At 37.2% G+C, this 27,095-nt stretch overlaps 1 protein-coding gene across 1 annotated transcript in view; it reads left to right on the forward strand.

Moving 5' to 3' along the window:
- The window catches only part of LOC107574380 (protogenin A), a 42,144-nt gene that overhangs the window by 1,750 nt on the left and 13,299 nt on the right, over positions 1 to 27,095 (forward strand). Inside the window, exons 3-10 of the mRNA XM_016260818.1 lie at positions 13,288 to 13,432; positions 14,475 to 14,608; positions 14,705 to 15,001; positions 15,779 to 15,938; positions 17,314 to 17,561; positions 19,907 to 20,071; positions 21,012 to 21,317; positions 22,144 to 22,332. Of these exons, the coding sequence (XP_016116304.1) occupies positions 13,288 to 13,432; positions 14,475 to 14,608; positions 14,705 to 15,001; positions 15,779 to 15,938; positions 17,314 to 17,561; positions 19,907 to 20,071; positions 21,012 to 21,317; positions 22,144 to 22,332 (1,644 nt within the window). The remainder of the gene's footprint in view (positions 1 to 13,287; positions 13,433 to 14,474; positions 14,609 to 14,704; positions 15,002 to 15,778; positions 15,939 to 17,313; positions 17,562 to 19,906; positions 20,072 to 21,011; positions 21,318 to 22,143; positions 22,333 to 27,095) is intronic.

The following is a 27,095-nucleotide window of genomic DNA, read 5'->3' on the forward strand; positions in this document are numbered from 1 at the left end:
TAACATCTGGAGAAGACAAAAGCTGAAACAAATCCAGCATTGAGACGTTTTTAACTTGAAACTGTTGCTTCCGGCTAAAATACGAGTCCTTAATCAATAATAACAGTTTCTCCATTGAAAAGTTGTCTGGTCTGAATCAGGAGAGAAATATGCACAGATCAATCACCGTTTACAAGCCAAAAAAATCAACTCACTTATTTGTTTAGAATGGTTTTGGACTGTTCTGGCTTGTAAACGGTGCTTAATGTGTGCATATTTCTCTCCTGACTCAGATGAGACACTGGATGAAGCGTTATTATGATTTATGAACTCATGTTTTAGCCGGAAGCAACCGTTTGAAGTTAAAACGTCTTTATGATGGATTTGTTCCTTGCAAACACACAGCTTTTCACTTCACAAGATGTTTGTCTGGATTACTTGTGATGTTTTTATCAGCTGTTTGGACTCTCATTCTGACGGCACCCATTCACTGCAGAGCATCCATTGCTGAGACACTGATGCAATGCTACATTTCTCCAAATCTGATGAAGAAACAAACTCATCCTAATCTGGGATGGCCTGAGAGTGAGTGCGTTTTCAGCTACTCTTTTATTCCTTTAAATCGACTACAGCTCTATCAGCCTAAACTATCTATCAGCAACAAGCGCTTTTCTTATCAAGAGCCATTTGTAAGATAGATTTGTCCTATGGCATCAGCTCTAATTGGACCTTTATTTTCAAGAGTACAGTATGTGTATGTGTGTGTTTTCTGCATTTTCTGTGCTGGCTGAAGTTCTGAACGCTAGAATCTGGCTCTAAAGAGTTCCTGACACATTCACGTGTGATCATGGACGAGGCTCATTGTTTACTGTGCCGCCGGAGTCTGACAGCAGATTTACAGCACAGATGTACGGGTGCTCATAATCATTACATCAGCACTCATGAGCGTCAACATAAAGGTCAAGACGGCATGCTTTTGAGATATAGACCTAGATAGACAGACAGAGTGACTGACTGACTAATGTTCAAAAGTTTGGGGTCGGTAGGATTTTTAAATGTTTTTAAAAGAAGTCTCTTCAAGGCTGCATTTATTTGATCAAAAATACAGTAAAAACAGTAATATTGTGATATATTATTACAATTCTAAATAACTGCTTTCTATGTGAATATCTGTTAAGATGTAATGTATTTCTGTGATGTGCAGCTGTATTTTCAGCATCATTCCTCCAGTCTTCAGTGTCACATGATCTTCAGAAATCATTCTAGTATGCTGCTTTGCTGTTCGAGAAACATTTCTGATTATTATCAGTGTACAGTAGAAAACAGTTGTGCTTAAAAATACTTCATATTTTTGTGGAAACCGTGACACATTTTATTTTTCAGGATTCACAAATTAATAGAAATTTCAAAAGAACAGCATTTATTTGAAATATAAATCTTTTGTAACGTTATAAATGTCTTTACAGTCATGTTTAATACATTTCATGCATCCTTGCTAAAAAAAAGTATTAGCTTAACAAAAAAATTAAAAAATAAAAATTTTGAATGACGGCAAAGTTAAAAACTTGGTGAAAAATCTGTTTCTGGCAATATTATTGCTTTGATTAAGCAGATATTTTATAACATGTCATATTCAAGGGTCATTTTTTGTGAACTGTTTCTATTCCAAGTTTCAAAAGCATTAAACAGTAATTTTTCTACAGTCAAATATGTTTTAAGTATGTCAAATTCTTGATCAGACTGTAATCAGTGTGAGATGAATCTAATAAAAAACACCAATCATCATATGGGTTGTTGGCTAATATAACCTGCTCAGATTGGTGGTTGTAGATGTGATACAGATAGCTGGAGGATAGATGAGTGTGTTTGTGTGTGTCCGGTGCGGGGCAGGGGTCAGTCCTGCGCTCGAGGGCTCGCGGCTGTGTGAGAATGTGTCCATTGGTGTGCAAATGAAGGTTTAAAAAGCTCAGTTTGCGGAGGACACTAGTGCCCCGGTGTTAAAGAGCACATGACCCCTATTCACAGCGCTCTGCCTTTATATCATCACCTCCTGACCACTGCCATTGTTCCTGCTCTCCTGTGTGTGTGTGTGTGTGTGACAGGGGCTTTTAAAGGCCTTCTCCTCTCATGAGGCTGTGTCGTGCTGTGCTGCTTCAGGACAAAAAGCATGTGTTTCTGCTGCTCTCGCTGCATTCTCTCATTCAGAGCAAAACTTGAGCACTCAGACAGTTCAAGAGGAGTTTTCACTAGGCTGGGTTGTTATAGTTAACTAAAACTAAAACCATAAAACACTTTCGGCACTTGAAATAAAATGAATGATAACTGATCTAAAAAAAATTACACAAAAAACATATTTTATCTCAGCTAGTTGCCAAGGCATCATTTCTCATTTTTGTTTAACTTAACTGAAATAGGTCAAACTAAATATCAAAAATAAAATTAATACAATTAATAAAAACATATTAACATGCGTATAATAATATATTAAAAACATAAAAAACTAAATTATCGTTAATACTATTATTAATTCTAAATTTATAATAATTTATGAAATGTTTAGGTCTTGAAATGAGATCCGTTTCAGTCGCCAACATGATCAAAATAACTCAAGTCAAAGCCCACCGAACAAGCAAACTTTTTCCATAGGAAAGTAAAGTCACAAATGCATCTTTATATCTCAGTTGTTTCTCATAGATTGCAATTAATTGCAAGAAACAAATAGAGAATTGCTTCCAGAGAACATGACACCAGTACGTTTACAGCTTCAGAAGAAATCTCAACAATCTCTCAAACGTGCTCAGATTTGCCAGTTGTAAACAAAGTCTGCAATCCTTAATATAGAAAATAAATAAAAATGTTATTGTATTTTTTTCTAGCATCTTTAATATATTTATTTTACTCATAATTTTAATATTATATCATATTATAATATAAATTATAAATATGTAATTTATTAAAATTTTATATATATATATATGTTTGTGTGTGTGTGTGTACATCATTTTAATATATTTTTTTTATTTTAATATTATATTTTATAAATATATTGTAATAATTTTGATATGAATTCAAATATTTCTCATTAAATTCTCCAAAGATGAAATGATCTGAGTTGCTCAACACTATTTTTTGCTCTATACTCCTACTGAATGACAACTAGTTAGTAATCTACTAACTAGCTACTACTAACTACTAGTTAGTAGTTTGGGGCTGTTTTTAATAACTTTAGGTGAAACAAAGTTGAGACGAGACAAAGTTCACGCCTTAATGAAATTTCCTTGAAGTTTACTGCATCTGAGTAAAAGCTTTCTGTTTTTGTTGTTCACACACATGCATGTGTTTAGGATGGTTATGTTCCGCCTCTGCACGACCTGTAGGTGTTTTCAGGATTTTTTGGGGGGTGATGTCTGAATGTTTGCAGGTGTTTGAGAGCTGTAGCGGACCGTGTAAATCTGCTAATGAGTTGTGGAACAGGACAGTGAGGAAACTGAACGGGGGAGAAACACAGCAAATGTTACAGAATGACAAAATCTGACACTCTCCTGCCCTCTGCTTCCCCCCGAGAGCCCACGAGCTCGACTATAGTCTGGGATTTACAGAGAGAGCATCATGGGAATGGAGTAGATGTGTGTGTTATGAAGTAAAGACAGCGAGTGTTTTACAGGCTGCTTTTAAAGGGGCATTTAGAGTCTTTCTACAGACTCTCTAAGAGCCCGTAAAATTTACAGGTACCTGGGAAATACCGTCAAGACGGACAACAAAGGTGCTTGAGGGGAATTGTGGGGGATATCGACTCCTATAAGAAAACAGACACAAAGATTTGAGTTAAAAACATGCAAAACTGAACAACAAAGTTGCATAAGATTTTAATATTTAAAGTTGATTAATATATACATAATTTGCATACTGATTTAATTATGCATCTTTTGGACAACTTTCAGGATTTTGTATGCATTAAAATTAGAAACATTCCTGAGTTTGTGACACAGGCCTGGTTATTTTAAGGGTCGTGTTGGGAAACGGCCCTTCTTAAAATAATTTCTTATGCTGATTAATTTAATGCTTATTTGCATGCAAATTAAGTAATTCAATGCACAACTTTAATTATTTAATGCATATTTTTTTGATTGCTTTCTGGATTTTTTTATGCATTAAGTAGTAAAACGTTTTTTTTATATATATATGTATATAAAATAATTCATTATGCTGATTATGTTGCATGCAATTTAACAATAGCTATTAAATGCATGATCTTCCAGCCTTACCTACACAAACACACACTCACATAAGCTGAAAGACACTGAGAGCTGAAGTCCTCTGCTCCTGAATGGCTGGTTTTATGGCAGCGAGTCGAGCTGGTGGCCTCCATCCGATTGCTTTCTGCTCCGCTAGTTTGCTGAATTCGTGAAAAGCTTTTTTCTCTCCGTCTCCTTTTGTCCCATCTGCCCCCAACTGGTCCGGCCAAAGAAGCAGATTTCTTTGCAGGGCATTTGTTTGACCAGATCGAGCAGGTCAGGACAGCTGGCGCTTTGCACCAACGAGAGAGAAGTATGCAGGGATTTAGGAAAGTTTGATTGCTGCTTAGTTAGTGTTGTTTCGGATGAGAAGTGAGAGTCCAGAGGTTGAGTGTGATTTTAGCACTGTTATGTGGTGATGGAGGCGACATGCTTTCTTTTCATCATGCTTGTGTTTTTTGACACCACGTGTTGGCAGATGTTGTGTGTGTGTGAGATTGATGGTTCCACATGCCCTTCTCACCTCGACTCATATATCAGTCACTATCACATGTTTACTTAACTATCTAAATGAGGACATACCTTCAACTATTGTCTTACATAAAAACTGATTAGATGAATGCAATTGAGCCAAACCCTACAACTAAACAAAAACTATTTCCTTTATTTATATATATATTGTGAAATATTATTGCAATTTCTAATATTGATTTCCTGTTTTAATAACTTTAAAATATCATTTATTCCTGTGATGCGCAGCTGTATTTTCAGCATCATTCCTCCAGTCTTCAGTGTCACATGATCTTCAGAAATCAGTATAATATGCTGATTTATTATCAATGTTGAAACTGTTGTGCTGCTTAAGATTTTTTGGAACGTGATTCTTTGATGAATAAAAAATAAAAAAATAACAGCATTTATTCAAAATAGAAATATTTTCTAACAATATAAGCCTTTACTATCACATCCTTGCTGAATAAAAGTATTAATTTCTTTAAAAAAAAAAGAAAGAACAAAATTTACTGAGCCCAAAGTGTATTCAAAATGTCTATTTTGAATAAACACTGTTCTTTTTAACTTTTTATTTATCAAAGAATCCTGAAAAAATATCACGGGTCCAACTGTTTCCAACATGATTTCTGAAGATCATGTGACACTGAAGACTGGAGGAATGATGCTGAAAATACAGCTGCGCATCACAGAAATACATTACACTTGAAAGCATATTAAAATAGAAAATTATTGTTAGAATTGTTATTATAAATTTCAATAATATTTCACAAAATTAAATTTTTTTCTGTATTTTTGATCAAATACACACATATATATATATATACATTTATGGAATTGTAAGATGTATAGGCCTTAAATATTGTAAAGATGATCTTGTTAACATTGTAAGAGGTCTTAAACTCCCTCACTGAATGTAAATCCATTGTGTGTGGAGACGGCGGGTCAGCGCTGATGTCAAAGGTGGCCTTCTTCAGCAGTTTAAAATTAGAAACATGAGTTTGTGACTCACGCCTGCTTGTTCTGAGGGCCGGTGTTGGGAAACGGGTCCCCGAGGGCCTCTAATGTGTTCCTAGAATTCCTGGAATTGCTACAGGACCATCAAAACACTCTTTTCTTTCCTCAATCCGACTGGATGTCTGATGTAGGAGTAGTTTGTGGAAAAATTATGATACTGCTTTTTTTTTTTTTTGCAATGGTGCGGTTGATGATGAAAATAGCATATATTCTTTAAAAATCATATTTTTTGCTAGGCGATGCTTCAGGTCTCCGGAGTCAGATAATGAGTCAAACCTGGAGTGTTTGAGTTTGAGATGAGATGTTTGAGGAATTTCAGAAGGACAAAACGGCTTTAGTGTGCAGTGTGGCATGTGAAAGGTTTCCATGGTTTCCCTGAGTGGCGGTCGGACTCGGAAAGGTCAGAGGTTGCTTTAAATTGCCCAGCAGGTTTTGTGCAGGGAAACAGCGTCAAGGATTGTAATATTCCTGCTAATAACAGACAAAAACATGCCAGCGTAGATCAGCTCATCTCTCTGGATATATATATAAACACGGCTCCTTTAGATTTATGAGTCCTGACCACCAGAGCTGACTCGATCTAGTCCTGAGATACTGAGGCTGTGCTATAAAATCTAGTGATCTGCCTTCAAGCCCACCACACATATTTGGTAATACGGTATACTGCAGTAATTAACATGCACAGTATCCTCTGATTCTGTATTATAATTCTTCAGAGTTGTGATTTTTTGAATGTATGTTGTATTAAATGTTAAAGCTTATTTATGTTATTTGAAAAAAGCTATACAACTTGTTATTAAGAGGATAGTTCGTTTTTCTTTTCAACCTGTTTTTGTAATGTACTCAATATCATGATAAAAGCTTCAGTAATTATTGTGATATGAAAATTGTATAGCGTCACATGCCCAGCATCATATAGGAATAGCACTCCTCACTTCAAGAGCATGAGATTTTGGTATCAAATTATGTTGAATATTGAATTTTATGCATTTAATAACACAACCCTGCATCCCGAAATAAAAATATCTGATAACTTGGGGGGAAAAGAGGCCTAATATCACCTATTTGGATGATGCTAAGTTCAAAAATATCAATAAAAAATGTTCCATCGCTTACAGTTTTTTCTCAAAATAAGAATGAAGATTTTTCAAATTACGTTTTAATGCACGGTAGCACTTTATTTTAAGGTGTCCTTTTTTACACGTTATGTGTACTTACTATTATAATAACAATAAATTATGCATAATTACATGCAAGTTGTCACACCCCTGTGAACTGTTGATTATGGTTTCTCCCTCTGTGTCCTTATTTGGTTGTTCCTGTTCTCATTATTAGTTAATCACCTCATTGTGTTCACCTGTCTGCCCCTCGTTATCTGCCCTATATAAGTTCCTGTCTCTTGTATCCTAGTGTGGTCAGTTATTGTTAATGTTACCCTGTGCGTGTGCTCCTACCCTCTCGTCTGATCATTAAAGTGTTCGGATATTCTTCATCCTCGTCTTCCTGCCTGTTCCCTGGCACACCTCAACGTGACACAAGTAACCCTAAGCCAAACCCTAATCCTAACCCTAACCATATAAGTACATGTAGGTAATTAATATTACTCAGTACCTAAATGAATAATTACACTGTAACAAGGACACCTTAACATAAAGTGTAACCTAATGCACAAAATAACAAAAGCAGTTAAATGACAAAAGTTTAATGGCAAAAAGTAGATTTCAAAATATATACAGTATGTAAAAAAAGGAATGATATATATATATATATATGAAAAAATGGGAAAAATCAGGATTAGGCATAAAAAAATTGCTTTGAATCATTCAAACATTTAAAAATGGGTTGAAAATTGAACAAATAGTTGTAATCTGGCTCAGATTCAGACAGGAATCATGTGTTTGTATTAGTTTTTCTGCTGATTAAGTGATAATGCAAGACTTCTTCACCACACAAATGGTTGTAAAAGCAAAAACAAAATGCATCATATTTTCTGTGAAAGTGTGACGTGCTCCAGCAAAACAGCCACTATTTTTGGAATCGGCACCCAAAATGAGTAAGAAACAAGTACTGGATTTGATTCAGGAGGACGGTGATATCAGTGCATTTTAGGATTGCATGCATGCTGCTTGAGAATTTGCCAAAGTGCATGCATTAATGTTTCTGTCGTATCATGAGTGCACCTAAAAACACTGTGTAAGCAGGCGGTGTGAGTGCTACTCTACATTTATTTGATCACAGATAATGCTCTCGGGGTGACCTTTTGACCTGTTGCTCTTCAGCGGATCTGATAAGACACAATAGCTGTGCTGTTTTCAGGGCTCGGGGGGGAAGATAAGGGTCTCGGGATATTCTCCGGCCTCCCTGCCCCCATACGGCTGAGAGGCCAAAGGCCACAGGGAGAGGTCCTGAGCCTGGCCTCTGATTGGCTGGTGAGGGGCCGATTCTGGCTTCTGATTGGCCGGCGGGGGTCCTGCAGGTCTGGGGCTGTAACTCGCCTGCTGGATGGACCCTGACTGATCCTCAGCTTTCGGGCTTTGCATTCTTCCCTTCTGTTCACAGACGAAGCCTTCTTTGCCTCTGCTGTCATTTCTCTAAAGAAGGAGTGAGCGAGAGGTGAGGTGAGGTCAGGTCACGACACAGCGGGACTGTGTTTGTTCACAGCGCTTGTGCATAATGCATCTGCTAATAAAACCTTAAAACATCTCAAATTACTTTTGCATTAAAGATGGATTAACTGCATCCTATAATACGGCATTTTAGCTTCTCAAAGTTGCATTTGAGTGTGTCAGAATCTCTTCAGTGGTCTCTAGAGAACAAGCTGAGATGCTTAATGAACAGCTTTCAGTTTTTACTTTGTAAGTGATGTTTTACTCTGACAGAAACACTGTAGTTTTAGTATGTGTGTGTGTGTGTGTGTGTGTGTGTTGAAGGCTGAAATGTCAGTATGTTGGTGGCATCTCTTACCTGCACTAAAAGATCTTTTAGGGCTCTTGGTAATGATCCGCTTTCAGAACCGCTTTTTTACACACTTGTATTGCTTTTGAAACAGACAGACAGACAAACAGAGAGAGGGTGAAAGTTTCATCCCTGTCTGCACAAGTATTATTTTAAGATCAGTCTGTTGAAGGCAGTTAATGCAGTGTTTAGAAGAATATAATCAGAACCAAAACAATGCAGATAAGTATGGACAAAGCCTGACCGTTTTCTCCATCACGTGTGTCACAGGTCTGTTTTTTGGGTCACAATCAAGAACAGCCCATATCACATTCATATGTGGGAATAAACTGCATAGAAATCAGATGTGGCTTCAATGTGAACAGTCAGAATTCATGTGATTTTTTTTCATACCTATTCTCCACATTCATCCTAACTACATAATACAATTGCATAAAATAATATATAAATTGCATGACATGAATCATTACACAGAAAAATAATTTAGTTTTCATAAGGTATATTAAATATGATATGTTTATTATCAATAATAATAATAGTAATAATAAAAAATATGTTTTTAATATGTATTAAATTTATTAAAATTATTTAATAGATGGATGTCTGTCTGTCTGTCTTTTTCACAAATAAGTTCAATTCAGAAAGGCTTGTAACGATCTTTCTCTCTCAGTGAAAAGTTGACTGAGTGTTTTTAGGGCTGGAATAGAGATGGAGGCTCTAAAGTTGCACATCAGGGCCCTGGTGTTGCTGTGGGTAACCGTTGTCCCTCTGTGACCTGCCTGCTGACCCCGGTGTGTGCCGATCCACAGACCTGCGCTGCTCTGAAAGCGTCTCCTGAGCGAAGGAGAGGAACTCGCTGAAACGGATCGCTCCCAAACGGAAGTGTCCACTTCTAGAGTTGCTCTGTTGTGCTAGGGCTTGGTTTCTGGTTCATGTTTGGTGGGCCGGGATGCCTTACTGCCGCCCTGGATTTGTTGAGGGCAGAGGTCAGAGGTCAGGTCAGTGGAAGGGACAGACTTACAGATCCTCTTATAATGCTGACTTAGCAGCTGCACAGCCAAACACAGACTACATCAAGCTGTAGTTTAATAAACTAAAAGATTTTTAATAAAAGTCCATTTCTGGCACGGAATAAATAATTTAAAAAGGTGATTGCAACATTTATCTGACAATTCAGACTTTTTTTCTGAATTTATATCTCCTAATTCTGACTTTTTTTCTTGTAATTAGTCGTTTATATCTCAAAATAAAGACTTTTCTTCTCAGAATTGTGAGCTTATATCTTGCAATTCTGACTTTTTTTTCTGAGAACTGCTTTTTTATCCCAAAAAACTAGAAACTAGCTTCCATATGAAAGAGTTTTTAATGAAATGTCTGTCTGAAATGGTCTGAAATAGCCGTGCTGTTGTGAGAACAGTCGATAGTCGATCAGTATCAGTATATAGATCTGCTGTAGTGTAGTCCAAACCCTCGGCAGATCATATCTCCTAATAATCACAGCACACTGAAGGCTTCTGACTTCTACATTATCACCTTAAAGGGATAGTTCACCCAGAAATCAGCATGACTTTTCTTCTGCACAACACAGTGAGGAATTAATTATTATTATTTTTTTTTTTAATAATTAAGCTTTTTAATTTATATTTTCAGTATTCAATGGATGATTTTGGTTTAATTTTTAGTAATTTTGACAACTTTTGTAAGTTTATTTAGTTTATGTTTATAAATATATACACACATACAGTGGGGCAAAAAAGTATTTAGTCAGCCACCAATTGTGCAAGTTCTCCCACTTAAAAAGATGAGAGAGGCCTGTAATTTTCATCATAGGTATACCTCAACTATGAGAGACAAAATGAGAAAAAAAATCCAGTAAATCACATTGTAGGATTTTTAAAGAATTAATTGGTAAATTCCTCGGTAAAATAAGTATTTGGTCACCTACAAACAAGCAAGATTTCTGGCTCTCACAGACCTGTAACTTCTTCTTTAAGAGGCTCCTCTGTCCTCCACTCGTTACCTGTATTAATGGCATCTGTTTGAGAGGTATACCTATGATGAAAATTACAGGCCTCTCTCATCTTTTTAAGTGGGAGAACTTGCACAATTGGTGGCTGACTAAATACTTTTTTTCCCCACTGTACATGCATTACTATTTAGGTTAAATTTATATTTATTTTAGTTTGAGTTTTTATTTATTTCCCGTTAGTCATTTAGCACCTCCATTATTATCTAAAATGTTCAAGTCATTCATACGGGTTTGGAAATGATCGTTTTTGGGTGTTTAGTTTAGTGAGAAATTCCAGATTTCTCAAGACGAACGTACCACTGCTTTGGAGAATCATCCGTTCAGAACGGATTCAGTGCTCAGAACCCTCGGGACCCTCTGAGGGGGTCATACTTTAGTCCAGATGGTGTACTTTACATACATTTTAAAACTTAATTCTCCACATGCAGCTTGTGATTCATAGAAACTTCTAGTGTGTGGCACAAGAATTCCTACAGATTGCATTTACAGACATTTTAATCCAAATGAGTAAAATTGCATGGTATGCATTGTATTTTATCTCATGTCTCGTGCATTCACACGCTAGATTTTTCTGCGTGTGTGCATGTGAAATTTATTACCTGCATTGATATACAGTGGTGTGAAAAAGTGTTTTCCCCCTTCCTGTTTTAAAAAAATTTTTTGCATATTTGTCACACTTAAAAGATTCAGATCATCAAACTAATTTTAATATTACACAAAGATAATGCAAGTAAATACAAAATGCAGTTTTTACATGATTATTTATTTTATAAATGGAGCCAAGATTATTATGGTTAACTAAAACTAAAACCATTAAAAAAAAGTTACTTGAAATAAAATAACTGAAATAAAAATTCAGCTAGTGCCCAAGGAAACATTTTTTATTTTCATTTAGTTTAACTTTATGTATCAAAATAAATAAAACTGAAATAAAAATATTAAAAACTTCATAGACATATAAGAAAAAATATATATTAGTAAAACTTTAACAAAAATGTAAATAAAAACAAAATATAATAATAAGAAATTATTAATTAAACTATTAATAAAAACTAAGAGCACACAAAAATGGAATGGAGCCAAGATTATTATGGTTAACTAAAACTAAAACCATTAAAAAAAAGTTACTTGAAATAAAATAACTGAAATAAAAATTGAGCTAGTGCCCAAGGAAACATTTTTTATTTTCATTTAGTTTAACTTTATGTATCAAAATAACTAAAACTGAAATAAAAATATTAAAAACTTCATAGACATATAAGAAAAAATATATATTAGTAAAACTTTAACAAAAATGTAAATAAAAACAAAATATAATAATAAGAAATTATTAATTAAACTATTAATAAAAACTAAGAGCACACAAAAATGAAAATGTCATTGTTATATTTTTTTATTTCATTTATATATAATATTTATTTTAATTTTTTCAGTTTAATTATAATTAAAGTTAAAGAAAATCCACAGTTAAAAGATATTTCTTTTTACATTTTTTTCATTTTATTTTGTTTATTTATTTAAAAAGTTTATTGTATTTAAAAGTTTAGTAAATGCATTATGTTTCCAAAGTCAACGAGTAATAATCGTGATAACTTTGTGATAATCGTGATACATTTTTTTTCATAATGAAACAGCCCTACTCTTAAATATCTCTTGACATGAACACATTCTAAGTGAACACAATTGTTTTTGTTAGAGAGTAACACACACACACACACACACAAAAGGTGTGTGTTATGCTAGCGTGAGGTGTTTATCTAAATCTTTTGGTTCAGTTTGACTCGTTCATCTCTGCCGACAGTGTGAGAATTAGTGCTGGGTCGTTCTTGAACGATTCGTTCATTTGGAACGAATCTTTAATGTGACTCGGGAAGAACGAGTCGTCTCGGGGAGTGATTCGTTCAGTCGCGCATGCGCAACATCATATAGGTTCTGTACTGGAGTTAGTCAAGTAGTTCACCTGGTTCGAGTCTTCTGGTTTTTCAGAGTCGTTCGTTCATCACATGACAGCCCCTTAAGCTTAACCAATGCAGTCTGAGCCGGACAGAGAATTGATTAGTTCATCTCTCGAGTCTTCGGGTTTTTCTGAGTCGTTCGTTCATCACGTGACAGCCCCTTAAGCCCAAACCCGAAGACTTGTCAGATAAGAGGTGAGGTGAGCTAATCATAGACTGAAGACACAGGTAAACAATGAATTCATCTTTTCTGTTTCTTATAGCAGTTTTGTATTGTTTGTAGTGTGATCAACGTTTGCGTAAGTAGTAGACGTATTAGGGAAGTAACACGTAACATTTTAATTATATTTTGCTAAAGGTCCGAGTCGGTAAAATGATCCGAACTTCCCATCACTAGTGAGAATGTGTGCTGGATCATCTTACAACCAAGCCTCGCTCCTTCTTCTTTTGTTGTTATTCTTTTGTGTTCATCTCTCTCATACCTGAATGGCATGTTCAAATTTGCCATTATTTAAAACAACAAATTATCCATTCACAGTCACTATTGATATTCTTAGAGTCTGAAAATGTTGGCTCTCATGGTAACTATTTTGTTGTCTTTCTGCAGATTTATCCTCCTTCACTCAGCAGCCGGCATCAATCACGGTTATGGAGGGATCTGCCGCACGATTCACCTGTAAGATCACAGCCACACCCCCTCCAATCATCACCTGGGAGTTTAACAGAGTCACTTTACCACTGGCCACTGAAAGGTAAGCTCCGCCCACCTACTAGAGGGAGGAGGGGCTTAGCATTGACCACTTACTCTTTCTGTAATTTGGTTATTTAATTTATTAGAATACATACAGTATAGTATGTTCATTTTCATATATATATATATATATATATATATATATATATATGAAGAGTTCATTTGCAAAAACAGATAAGTCCATTTTTAACCATTTTTAAAAATAATTTTTTTTTCATTGTGCGTTGCAATTAATCTCAATCTAACTGCAGTTGGGTTATTTTGATTAGGTTAAAAATAACTAAATAAATACAGCTAACTAACACAATAAAAAACATGATAACAATAAAAAACATGATTTTTGCAAATAAACTCTTCATATATATATATATATATATACACTGACATTCAAAAGTTTGGGATCAGAATGATTATTAATGTTTTGTGTTTTGTAAAGAAGTCAGAAGAAGCTCTCATCAAGTCTACATTTATTTGATTAAAAATAATAATGATATTGTGAAATATTATTACAATTTAAAAGAACGGTTTGTTTTTTATTGTACTTTAACATATAATGTATTTCTGTGATGCGCAGCTGTATTTTCAGCATCATTCCTCCAGTCTTCAGTGTCACATGATCTTCAGAAATCAGTACAATATGCTGATTTATTTTCAATGTTGAAAACAGTTGTGCTGCTTAATTTTTTTGGAACGTGATACTTTGTTCAGAATTTTTTGATGATTAAAAAGTTAAAAAGAACAGAATGTATTCGAAATACAAATCTAACAATGCTTTTCTAACAATTTACAGTGTCGTTACTATCACTTTTTCTCAATTTAACACATCCTTGCTGAATAGAAGTATTCATTTAATGTAAATGTAATTTCTATAGTACTAAAAAGAAAGAAAGAAATATGTACTAGCTTGAAACTTTTGAACGGTAGTGTATATTGTTATATATCATATGTTATATATTATGTTATATGTATTGTATAAGTGTGTATATTGCCACTTTCTGAATATCTAAATTGTATTAAGTGAATGTGTGCATGTGTCTATCCAGAATCACAGTGCTGCCCAGCGGCGTTTTACAGATTCAGGGAGTCGAACAGGCTGATGCTGGGAGTTACCGCTGTGTGGCGACTAATATAGCCAGCCGCCGCAGGAGCTCCGAGGCCGAGCTAACCGTGACCGCAGGTCTAGATCATAAGCTCATTCTGAAGAGTAGTATTTAAGCATACTACCATATGTATATGTGTCATTTTCATTCACTCTCTTTATACTTCTCAACAGCTCCATCTCCCAGAGTTCCTCAAAGGCCTCGTATCACCGCCGGTCCGCAGAATCTGACCGTGGCGGTTCACAGCACGGCTCTGCTGGAGTGCATGGCGACCGGAAATCCTCGTCCGCTGATCTCATGGAGCCGTGCCGACCATAAATCCATTGACGTTCACAAAACAAAGGTTCTTGGCAATGGAAACCTGCTCATATCCGACGTGAAACCCCAGCACGCTGGGATCTACTTTTGCCGCGCAACTACGCCGGGAACCAGAAACTACACGATTGCAGCCGCTAATATAACTGTGCTAGGTAGAGTAAGTGAACACAGGGTTTCTGCGGGTCTTAAAAAGTCTTATTTCACCTTTCCACAATTTAAGGCCTTAAAAAGATGTTAAATCAGAGAAGAGAGTCTTAAATTCAAAGGCATGGCATTTAATGTTGCATGCACTAAAAAAAATAATACCTGAATAAAATGGAAGTGTTAAAACCAAAGAAAATTGCTTTCCTGTTTGCATTAAATTGATGCACATTAGCAGATATTTGTTCTTGTTTTAATCATAAACTAACTTCATTCTGATCAATTTCTTAGAAAACGATTTCTGATCTTCTGTCATTTTGCATCTCATGTAAATGTGTCTTGATTTACGAATTTTCAGACATTTGCTCTGGAAAACAAGACAAAAATGCACTTTTATGCAGTGTGATTAGAAGATACTGTAAAAGTGATTTCCATAGAGCTATTCAAGCCTTAAGCTATTATTATTATTTATTTATTTTTGTAAAATGAATGAAAAAGTAATGGAGATAGGTACAAAGTTGTATTTTCAAAATTGCTAATACAAGACATTTACAAATACTGTATATATCATATCGACATATTGTGTTCCCATCAATTTATTCCTTAAGTTTTCTTTTTTATTTCTTAAAAATGTACCTTCATAAAACCTGCAGAAACCCTGTGAGCATATTCTTTTTCCATTACTGTTGTTATGGCCTTAATAAAAAAATAAGTAAATAAAACATTTGTTTTAGATTGCACAAATGCATGCATTTAATAAATGCATCTGTGCGTTTATTTTCATGCAGCGCCGCCGTCTCTCGTGGAATGGCCGGAAAGCGTGACCCGACCGAGGGCTGGTACCGCCCGCTTCGTATGTGTGGCAGAGGGGTTTCCGACGCCTCAGATCACATGGCTGAAGAACGGTGAACCCGTTCACTCAAATGGACGCGTTAAGATGTATAACAGGTGCTGCCATGTGAAAAACATCAGTGAATCATTGCATTCGAGAACATGCATGGGTTAAAACAATAAATGTGTCTCTTGGAAGATTTGCATCTGCTTAAATTGTTTATTGCACCTCAAAACAGCCGTCTTAATCTAAAGCTGTACACGTTTAAAGCTGTAGGCTGTAGCTGTAGACGCTGCTGCCCTAAAGCCAGAACCCATTGCATTTATTTATGTCTGTCTTTAGTTTGAGTTAAAGTTTATATTTTGAGCACTACGCTGACGTTGCTCTGGGTTTGAATTGGCTCATTTGTCTGCTGGAAACCCTGGCCTGCTGAAATATTCATCAGCTGGTTTCTTCTGTGGAACAAGAGAGGGTTAATTATTCAGTGCTCTGCTAATGGTGTTTGAGCTGATTTTCTCTTTGATTTTCCTGTCTGGGTTTGTCATGGGATCCTAAAAGCAAAAGGGGAGGGGGAGGGGTGAGCTGGTCTAGTGCTGTCGACGTGCTTGTTTCCACCTCAACATACACATGTTAAACATGCATGTTATATCTGTGACCCTGCAGCACAAAAGCAGTGTTAAGTCGCTGGGGGATATTTGTAGCAATAGCCAGAAATACACTGTATGGGCCAAAATGATTGATTTTTTTTCATGCCAAAAATCATTAGGATATTAAGTAAAGATCATGTTCCATGAAGATATTTTGTAAATTTCCTACCGTAAATATATCAAAACTTAATTTTTGATTAGTAATATGCATTGCTAAGAACTTCATTTGGACAACTTTAAAGATGATTTTCTCAATATTTAGATTTTTTTGCACCCTCAGATTCCAGATTTTCAAATATTGTCCGATCCTAACAAACCATACATCAATGGAAAGCTTATTTATTCAGCCATAAATTGAAAATGAAGAAAATGAGTCACATTTTACTCCAAATTCACTAATAATAATGAGGTAGTAAAATGTCCTTAATTTTTGTGAAGATAATGCTAATCTAATAATATAATATTCTAATAATATAATATAATATAATATAATATAATGCATCCTGATGTTTCAGTTTTGTTTCTAGTAGTTTTTGTTATTCTCCATGGTGGGTCTTATTCAGTTCTTAGTAATATAATATAATTATGTTTATCAAATGTTTTATATATTTAAATGTAGCACTATAATGAGAATATGGTAGTAAGATGCGCTTAGTTTTTATGAAAATAGTGCACTTTTTTTTTTATCTTATTCATGCAAAAATCATTTCTTTTTTCATACTTTAGAATTTGACATGCAATATTACCAGGTTTTGTGAGATGTCAGTATATCAATGTCTTGAGGCAAACAGGATGTGAACAAAGTTTTTTTTTTTTCATAATCAAAAACTCTTGTTGTTCACAGTAAACTGGTGATTAACCAGATCATTCCGGAAGATGACGGCATATACCAGTGTCAGGCGGAGAATGAGCAGGGTTCGGTTCTGGCCATGGCTCGTCTGATCGTAGTGATGTCGGACAACCGGCCGAGCGCGCCCAGAAACGTCCGTGCGGACACCGTGTCCAGCTCAGCCATTCTACTGGCCTGGGAGAGACCCATGTACAACTCGGACAAAGTCATCGCCTACTCTGTGCACTACATGAAAGCAGAAGGTGAGCATCTCGGATATAAATGGAGAAATGTGGAGCGGACAGTGGTGCACAAAAATGCACAAGAGCCCAATTAAAGGAATAGTTCACCAAAAAAATGTAAATGCCCTCACCCTCAGGCCATGCAAGATTAGGATGAGTTTGTTTCTTCATCAGATTTGGAGAAATATAGCACTTGCTCAGGTGCCGTCAGAATGAGAGTCCAAACAGCTGATAAAAACATCACGATAATCCACAAGTAATCCACGGCACTCCAGACCAACAGTTAACATCTGGAGAAGACAAAAGCTGCGTGTTTGTAAGAAACAAATCCATCGAGACACTTTAACGTCAACACATTGCTTCCGGCTGAAATAACAGTCCATTATTCATAATAACGCTTCCTCCAGTGCCTCATCTGAATCAGGAGAGAAGTCTGCACAAATCAAGCACTGTTTAAGTCAAGTCAAGTCACCTTTATTTATATAGCGCTTTTAACAATACAGATTGTGACAAAGCAACTGAACAGCATTAATTAGGAAAATAGTGTCAATAATGCAAAATGACAATAGTAAACACTCATTTTTCAGTTAAAGACAGTTCATCATTGAATTCAGTGATGTCAACATCCAGCTCAGTTTAAATAATATCTTTGCAATTATGTCAACGATAACGCTGGAAATGAAGTGTTTACAAGCCAGAACAGTCTCAAACAAATATATGGATGGATTTTAATATGAGAGACAACAAGAGATGGACTTTATGGACTTTTAGGCCAGATTTAAAGTTAAAAGGTCTTAATGATAGATTTGTTTCTTGCGACTTTTGTCTTCACAAGATGTTATCTGATGGACTGGAGTGGTGTGGATTACTTGTGGATTATTGTGATGTTTTTATCAGCTGTTTGGACTCTCATTCTGACGGCACCCATTCACTGCAGAGCATCCATTGCTGAGACACTGATGCAATGCTACATTTCTCCAAACCTGATGAAGAAACAAACTCATCCTAATCTTCCATGACCTGAGGGTGAGGACATTTTCAGCACATTTTCATTCTTGGGTGAACTATTCCTTTAATTTAGAAATATTCATGACTTTGTGTGGGAAAGGCTCTCGCTCTGTTCATGACAGAGTTAGAGTTGATAGTTGAGTATTCTTTGAGCAGTTTCTGTCGTTAAAAAAAGTCACTTCCGGACGAAAATGTCAAGAATCATCCATTTAAAAGCACTGACATTCTTTCAGCTTCTGAGAAAGACGTCCAAATAAAACACCTGCCTGCTTATGAGGAGACAAGGAAGAGAAAACAATGAGATGTCCAACAGGAACTGTTCTGACAAGTGTGAAATCTTTATTAGGGATTTTGCCGGTTACACTTGGACTTCCAGAATTCCAGGCCATTTAGTGGGAGAAGAATAGCTGTAGAGAAAGAATCCACACTGCATCTGCTCTGGAGGGCAAAAAGCATCGGAAATGATTGAAAGGGCTGCAAAATGGGGCTAATTATCCCGAGTGTTGGAGTGTCTTAATCTAACTCTGAAGAGGCTTTGGGGGGTTTGTCTCTGTGCGTCAGAGTCAAAGTCTTCAGCGTGGCCATTCAGCGCCGGAACAAGGCCTTTTCTGTTGACTGTCGAGTATCTTGTTTATTGGGTCAGATATTCAGTTGGGGACTCAATGCTGTAGAGTGTTTCTTTTATTTGAGCATCTTAATGTGGCCTAATTAAAGTGTTATCAGGTGCAGTGGACTTGTGGGAAAACCAGCAGGTGGAATTGCCCTTTAGTTACATTGATGATGCGGTTAATTAAAAGAAGGCATGGCCATGTTGATTGAGTTGCCAAGTTTCTTTTTATTCTGGCACTGGTTTTGAATAGCCACACAGACTAGTAGTTAAAGACTTCATGCATTTTGAGTTATGAAGGGTAAGGAGCATGCATTTCGGACAATACAATTTTCCTCTGCACTGTAAAAAAAAAGAATATAAGATTATTAGAGTAAGTTTGAAAGAAAATGCCATTTTAGTCTTAAAAATTCTTGTTTAATTCAATGTGGTAATTGCCTTTTCTTTTTGATTGTGTGCACTATGCTAGCAATTTCTGAGTAAAACTGGTTTCAAAGTAAATTCTACATCATTTTTTTTTCATTTAGTATCCATGCATTGTTAGTATGCATTTAATGCATAAAACATTTATGCATTTGGCAGATGCTTTTATTCAAAGTGACTTACATTGCATTCAAAATATGCATTTTATCAGTTCATACTTTTCCTAGGAATCAAACCCAAGATCTTGGCATTGTAAACATTGCAATGGAGTTGAATTGGTCATGCTTTCCAGCATTGTGAAACATTAAGTCTTGTCGTGTCCCAACAGGTCTAAATAACGAAGAGTACCAGATTGTTATCGGTAACGATACTACCCGCTACATCATTGATGACCTGGAGGCCGGGCGGAACTACACCTTTTACATCGTAGCGTACATGCCCATGGGTGCCAGCCGCATGTCTGACCACGTCATACAGCGCACACTCGAGGACGGTGAGTAGAGGATGAGGATCAGACATTCAAACCTATTTGTGTTCTATTAAAGGAATAGTTCATCCAAAAATTACAATTGAAAGGTTTCTTCCTGGGAACAGATTTGGAGAAATGTAGCATTGCATCACTTGCTCACCGATGAATGCTCTGCAGTGAATGGGTGCCGTCAGAATGAGAGTCCAAACAGCTGATAAAAACATCACAATAATCCACAAGTAATCCACAGCACTCCAGTCCATCAGTTAACATCTGGAGAAGACAAAAGCTGAAACAAATCCAGCATTAAGATGTTTTTAACTTCAAACAGTTGCTTCCGGCTAAAATACAAGTCCATAATCCATAACAACGCTTCCTCCAGTGAAAACGTCCATCTCCTGTTGTCTCTCACATCAAGATCCAGCCACATATTTGTTTAGAGCTGTTTTGGCTCGTAACTGGTGCTTGCTCTCCTGATTCAGACCAGAACACTTTTTCACTGGAGGAAGCGTTACTATGAATTATGGACTCGTATTTTGGCCAGAAGCAATGGCTTCAAGTTAAAATGCCTTAATGATGGATTTGTTTCTTACAAACACGTAGCTTTTGTCTACTCCAGATGTTAACTGATGGATTGGAGTGGTGTGGATTGTTGTGATGTTTTTATCAGCTGTTTGGACTCTCATTCTGACGGCACCCATTCACTCCATTTTACTTACGATCGAGCTGAGTGAGCCTTTAAAAAAGATGCAACATTATATCGTTGTATAGATTATATAACTGTATTTTCCCTGAGATCCACTCATAATGCTAATCATTATTTTTGTACTTTTTTTAGAATTTTATATGTAAATGAGGTCTGTTATGGCTGCTTTGTGGGTTTGCTAATGGGGCCGTGATGTTCGTAAGTACTGAATGTCATGAAGTAAATGTTGTTTCTTGTTTTCCTCTCGCTCTGGCTCAGTTCCCTTGCGTGCTCCTGAGTTGAGCCTCACCAGCCGCAGTCCCTCTGATATCCAGGTATCGTGGCAGCCTCTGTCTCATAAGCTGAGTCGCGGCCGTGTGTCTGGGTACCGCCTCTCGTACAGGACCAGTACAGACGGGGCAGTGACACAGCTGGAGCTCTCAGGACACAAAACCCATCACCTCCTGGAGGGTTTTCAGCCAGACACCACGTATCTGCTCCGCATCGCTGCAGCGACCAGTGTGGGATGGGGAGAACCATCGGCCTGGACGTCCCACAGAACACCGAAGGCTTCCAGCACTAAAGGTGGAACATCCATCCATCCATCCATTGTTCTATCATTCTAGTAACGTACTATAGATTGTCTAATCCATGTTGGTGTTGATTATTTGGTCTGTTTACATGTGAATCTTCTGCTGTCTGTAAGTACTGTAAAACCTTCAGCAGACATGCTTTGAAAAGATTAGTGTGAATCCCCCTCTCTTTCTCATTGCTTCGGGCTGATAATCTTGTTAATGCATTGCATTTGTTCCTGCATGACCTCTGACCCTTCTTCTCATCCACATTGGAAAGGTTTTAGTCATGGGTTATAAAGCGAGAGCCGCAGGCCTCTAAAGATCCTCCATTTTTCAGAGTCCCACCGTAAGCCTCAGCTCACATATCAAACTCTGTCACCTGTGATCTACAGGAACCCTCTCTGTTAGATAACTGTGGTTAATTTAACGCCTAAGAAGATACAGCAGAACCACAGGAAACTCTGCGGGAGTGTGTTTAATTAAGCTGGGATTGATTTAACCCCGGCGGCGTTCCTATGGGGTCCCATCTCGTCTGGATGAGGGAGATTCTTAGCAGCAGTTGTGGCCGATAAATCTTAAGATTTGTTCTCCTGATGTTACAGGGCTGCTGGGGTCTGTGCTTTGAAATTTGCGATGTTTTGTTCTTCCTATCGGATTTAAACCGTGCAGTCTGAAATCACAGCGTTTTGTAGTCTGAAAAGAGAAAGCGGTTTTAATGACTTTCTCAACTCAACATGCATCCTCTTAACATAACTTTACTTGTTCATGCATGAGATCTGTGATTGGCTGATAATGCGAAGATGCATTTCTGATTGGCTGTGTATTTTCTCCCACAGTGCCCCTGGCACCAGAGCTGCAGCTGGAGTCTCTGAACTGCACAACTGTGGTTTTGCGTTGGCATCTGCCAGCGGGCAGCGCCACTGGACTGCAGGGCTACAAACTTTCCTACCATGAAGAGAGTGAACCAGTAGGACCACCGACCCAGATTCCCCCTCACCTCCGCCAGCACACCATTGGAGGCCTGGGTGAGTGCTAGTGACTTTAAAAATTCATATTCAGCAGCTGTGGGCAGACGTGCCAAAATAGAGCCTCTTTTTGAACTCTCTTGGTTTGTTATAGTGGCAGTTTGGGAGTCTTGATTGGTTAGAGAGGGATGTTAGCTTCTCTAAACACTGTACATGCAACTTTCAGTCCAGTGTTCAACACTGAATGGAGTAGAATTGTGCACTTTTCAGAATTTCTGAATTTGAATTTCATTTTTATTGAGGATGCAGAATTGCAATTTGAATGTACATATAGTAAAAAGTAGAATGAACTGAAATTCAAAGAAATTTGTACAATTTTAATTCAGTCTTCCTTGAAAGATTTGAAAAAAGTTTAAAAATGTGAAGGTTTGGTAACACTTTAATATAGGGACCAGTTCTCACTATTAACTTGTTGTATATTAGCATGCCTATTATTAACATATTGGCTGTTTATTAGTACTCATAAAGCACATATTCTGCATGAACATATTCTACATACCTAAACCAACTACCTTACTATTAATAAGCAGCAAATTAGGAGTTTGAGGCAAATGAATGAGTGAACGAGGATGGAAAAACACTTAATTTCCCAGAATGCATCACCTGTGTTGAATTTATTTAAATTGCAATTCAGTAATTTCCTTTTCTTGTCAGTTTAATTCAACTTCCGTGTGTGTCTGTGTTAAATCAGTTCAAATTTCCCACTCATGTTCAAAGGTACTTCAGTTCTGAATTTTGCACAACACTGACATCTTGATATCAGTTTAACTTGTTGTAGTTTGTCACACTTTTGTCTTAAAAGTGTGAGATTCATGCTGAAAACAGCAAGATGTGATGCCACACGCTCACAGACTCGTCTCATCTGCCTGATGCATGTTCTCATGTTGTTTATGGATTATTCTTTCTTAATTCTGTTCATTGCTTCATCCTGAGTCTCTAAATGAACAGGCCAGTGGTTTGCCAAGAACAAAAGCTTTCAAGTGTTTTTCAGATATGTAGATTTGTGACTCTCCTCCCTAAACTCCCAGTGACCCTCCCCCTGTGACCTCTGACCCTGCCAGCAGCGCTGGTCTTCCAATGAGTCTCTGGAGGAGGGTGTTGCAGGTTTGTGGTGTGCTCGCCCTTTCGTGCCCCTAAAGGTCACTCTCATCTGGGCCTGTTGTTCAGTGGTGGTCATGAATGCTGTCCCACAATGCTTTGCTTGACCAGTGGCCATCTGTGGCCATAGAGAGGTCAGCCAGCTGGTCGGCAGCTGATAGAATGCACTGGACACAAGATTTGCACAAGTATTACATGAGATCATTGTCATCTGCTGATTGGAATTTAGTGTAATGTAGGTGACCAAATATCTTGATTGCTTCACCTAGACAGCATTGAGGTTAAATGGAGAACAAATAGATTAAAGCAAGTAAACCTGGTAACTTTCACATGACTCATGATTCTGTTTTTGAACCCTATGTCCTTCCACTGTAAACTGAAACTAAATTAGTTTCTGTGGTAATGGATGTCATGTTACAGATGCCATTGAGTGTGTTGTAAATGATGTTTCTTGCTTGTTTTTTCCTCCGGCGTGCGTCATTCGTGATATTTAGTGTGAGGGTCTAAGGGTTACGGCCTCTAATGCTCACTCTTTAATTAAAGCAGGCTCATTCATTAGCTCTGCTGGGCATTTTCTGCATTGATTTTCCTCAGCTGATGAGTTATTTGAGTGTGTGAAGCTTTCCAATTGGTGGAGATTTGTTAGTAGTGGTGTTTACTAAGTCAACACCCTAGCAACTGCATAGCAACTCGATTAAAAGCACTAAGAACACCTTTGCAACCCCACAGTGACGCCCCAGAATATATATATATATATAGCACATTATTTTATACATAATGGTAATTCAAAGTGCTCGACATAAAAAAGATTTAAAATGTATTAAAAAGAGGAAGAGATAAATACCTATAATGATGCAGTGCAGTCAGTACTTGAACATCATGGTGAGTTTTGCACGTTTCTTCAGAAATGGTAAAAATCTAGTTTATTTTTGTAAATATTTTTTTTATATTTCTAATATTTTTTCATTATAGCGAGGTAAGATATTGTGCATATTTCTAGGGGTTTGCAGATTGTTGTCACTCATGTTCCATTTTGCTAGAAATTATACATATTTGCAAATATCTTCCATGAGAAATATTTGCATATATGTTTGCCCATATGTTTTGCACATTTCTAAGCTTTTGCTGATTTTTGGGGGCCTTATGTCCCCTTTTGCCAGTGATGATAAAAAATAGTTTATTTTTCATGTTATGATTTTCTATGTTAGATATTTGTATATATTTCCAATATATATTTCATTAGAGTGAGGTAAGATATCTTCCATACTTCTAAGCTTTTGCTAAAAAATATATATTATCTTTTTTTTTTATCGAGGTAGGATCCAAATATTTCTAAGCTTTTGCCAGTTACTAAAAATGTAGTTTATATTTGTAGTTTTTTGTAGATATTGTAGATATTCTATAGATATTTGTATATATTTCATGATGTCTTCATACTTTATGGACTCTGAAGACACTCAGAAACGATACACTTCAGAACTAATGCTGTTCTTTAACAGTTCTTGCTGTTGTTTATCACTAATACTGTTGCTCATAGTTAGTGTTTTAGTGAAGTGATCAAACCTCAAACACAGTGCTTCCCGCTGTTATTGCAGGGGGTGTGGCCTAAGCAAAATCATATCATATTAAAATATTCTGTTTTACATTCTATAATATCAGTTTGAAATATATCAAAATTTCCGTTTCATTATAGTGAGGTAAGACACCAAGCTTTTGCTGGTTTTCTAGTATGTTTTGTCCTGCATGTGCGCTGCTTCCCGACCCTCTCGACAGGATTTGACTTGCGCAGATTCCATGTCAGAGGTCAGAGGTCAGAGGTCAGATGTCCCCCTCTCTCAGTGTGTGGTTCATATCTCCAGGCTATTGTACCGGAGGAAGGCTGTTGTTCAGGCTGGTTTAGGGTTCGAGGTGTTTCTGTTGAGTACGTGCTCTTTTGCATCGGCTGTGTCTCAAACTGAATGTCAGTGACTTAACAGGTAGCGTTTTGATAACTTCTGGTTTCAGACAGACTTCCAAGGCACCATAACATCACATGTAATGATATAGGATGAATTCAAAAGAACTTTAAATATTGGCATGCAAATATTTAATGACTGCAGTGCTTATTTTATATACAGTGGGTACGGAAAGTATTCAGACCCCCTTACATTTTTCACTCTTTGTTATATTGCAGCCATTTGCTAAAATCATTTAAGTTCATTTTTTTTCCTCATTAATGTACACACAGCACCCTATATTGACAGAAAAACACAGAATTGTTGACATTTTTGCAGATTTATTAAAAAAGAAAAACTGAAATATCACATGGTCCTAAGTATTCAGACCCTTTGCTCAGTATTTAGTAGAAGCACCCTTTTGATCTAATACAGCCATGAGTCTTTTTGGGAAAGATGCAACAAGTTTTTCACACCTGGATTTGGGGATCCTCTGCCATTCCTCCTTGCAGATCCTCTCCAGTTCTGTCAGGTTAGATGGTAAACGTTGGTGGACAGCCATTTTTAGGTCTCTCCAGAGATGCTCAATTGGGTTTAAGTCAGGACTCTGGCTGGGCCATTCAAGAACAGTCACAGAGTTGTTGTGAAGCCACTCCTTCGTTATTTTAGCGGTGTGCTTAGGGTCATTGTCTTGTTGGAAGATAAACCTTCGGCCCAGTCTGAGGTCCTGAGCACTCTGGAGAAAGTTTTCGTCCAGGATATCCCTGTACTTGGCCACATTCATCTTTCCCTCGATTGCAACCAGTCGTCCTGTCCCTGCAGCTGAAAAACACCCCCACAGCATAATGCTGCCACCACCATGCTTCACTGTTGGGACTGTATTGGACAGGTGATGAGCAGTGCCTGGTTTTCTCCACACATACCGCTTAGAATTAAGGCCAAAAAGTTCTATCTTGGTCTCATCAGACCAGAGAATCTTATTTCTCACCATCTCACAACTCCATGCGGGCTTTCATGTGTCTTGCACTGAGGAGAGGCTTCCATCGGGCCACTCTGCCATAAAGCCCCAACTGGTGGAGGGCTGCAGGGATGGTTGACTTCTACAACTTTCTCCCATCTCCCGACTGCATCTCTGGAGCTCAGCCACAGTGATCTTTGGGTTCTTCTTTACCTCTCTCACCAAGGCTCTTCTCCCCCGATAGCTCAGTTTGGCCAGACGGCCAGCTCTAGGAAGGGTTCTGGTCATCCCAAACGTCTTCCATTTAAGGAATGGAGGCCACTGTGCTCTTGGGAACCTTAAGTGCAGCAGAAATTTTGTAACCTTGGCCAGATCTGTGCCTTGCCACAATTCTGTCTCTGAGCTCTTCAGGCAGTTCCTTTGACCTCATGATTCTCATTTGCTCTGACATGCACTGTGAGCTGTAAGGTCTTATATAGACAGGTGTGTGGCTTTCCAAGTCCAATCAGTATAATCAAACACAGCTAGACTCAAATGAAGGTGTAGAACCATCTCAAGGATGATCAGAAGAAATGGACAGCACCCGAGTTAAATATATGAGTGTCACAGCAAAGGAATACTTAGGACCATGTGATATTTCAATTTTTCTTTTTTAATAAATCTGCAAAAAATGTCAACAATTCTGTGTTTTTCTGTCAATATGGGGTGCTGTGTGTACATTAATGAGGAAAAAAAAATAACTTAAATGATTTTAGCAAATGGCTGCAATATAA

This window comes from Sinocyclocheilus grahami, unplaced genomic scaffold (genome assembly GCF_001515645.1).
Source record: "Sinocyclocheilus grahami isolate Dianchi unplaced genomic scaffold, SAMN03320097.WGS_v1.1 scaffold2204.1, whole genome shotgun sequence".
Classification (NCBI taxonomy): Eukaryota; Metazoa; Chordata; class Actinopteri; order Cypriniformes; family Cyprinidae; genus Sinocyclocheilus; species Sinocyclocheilus grahami.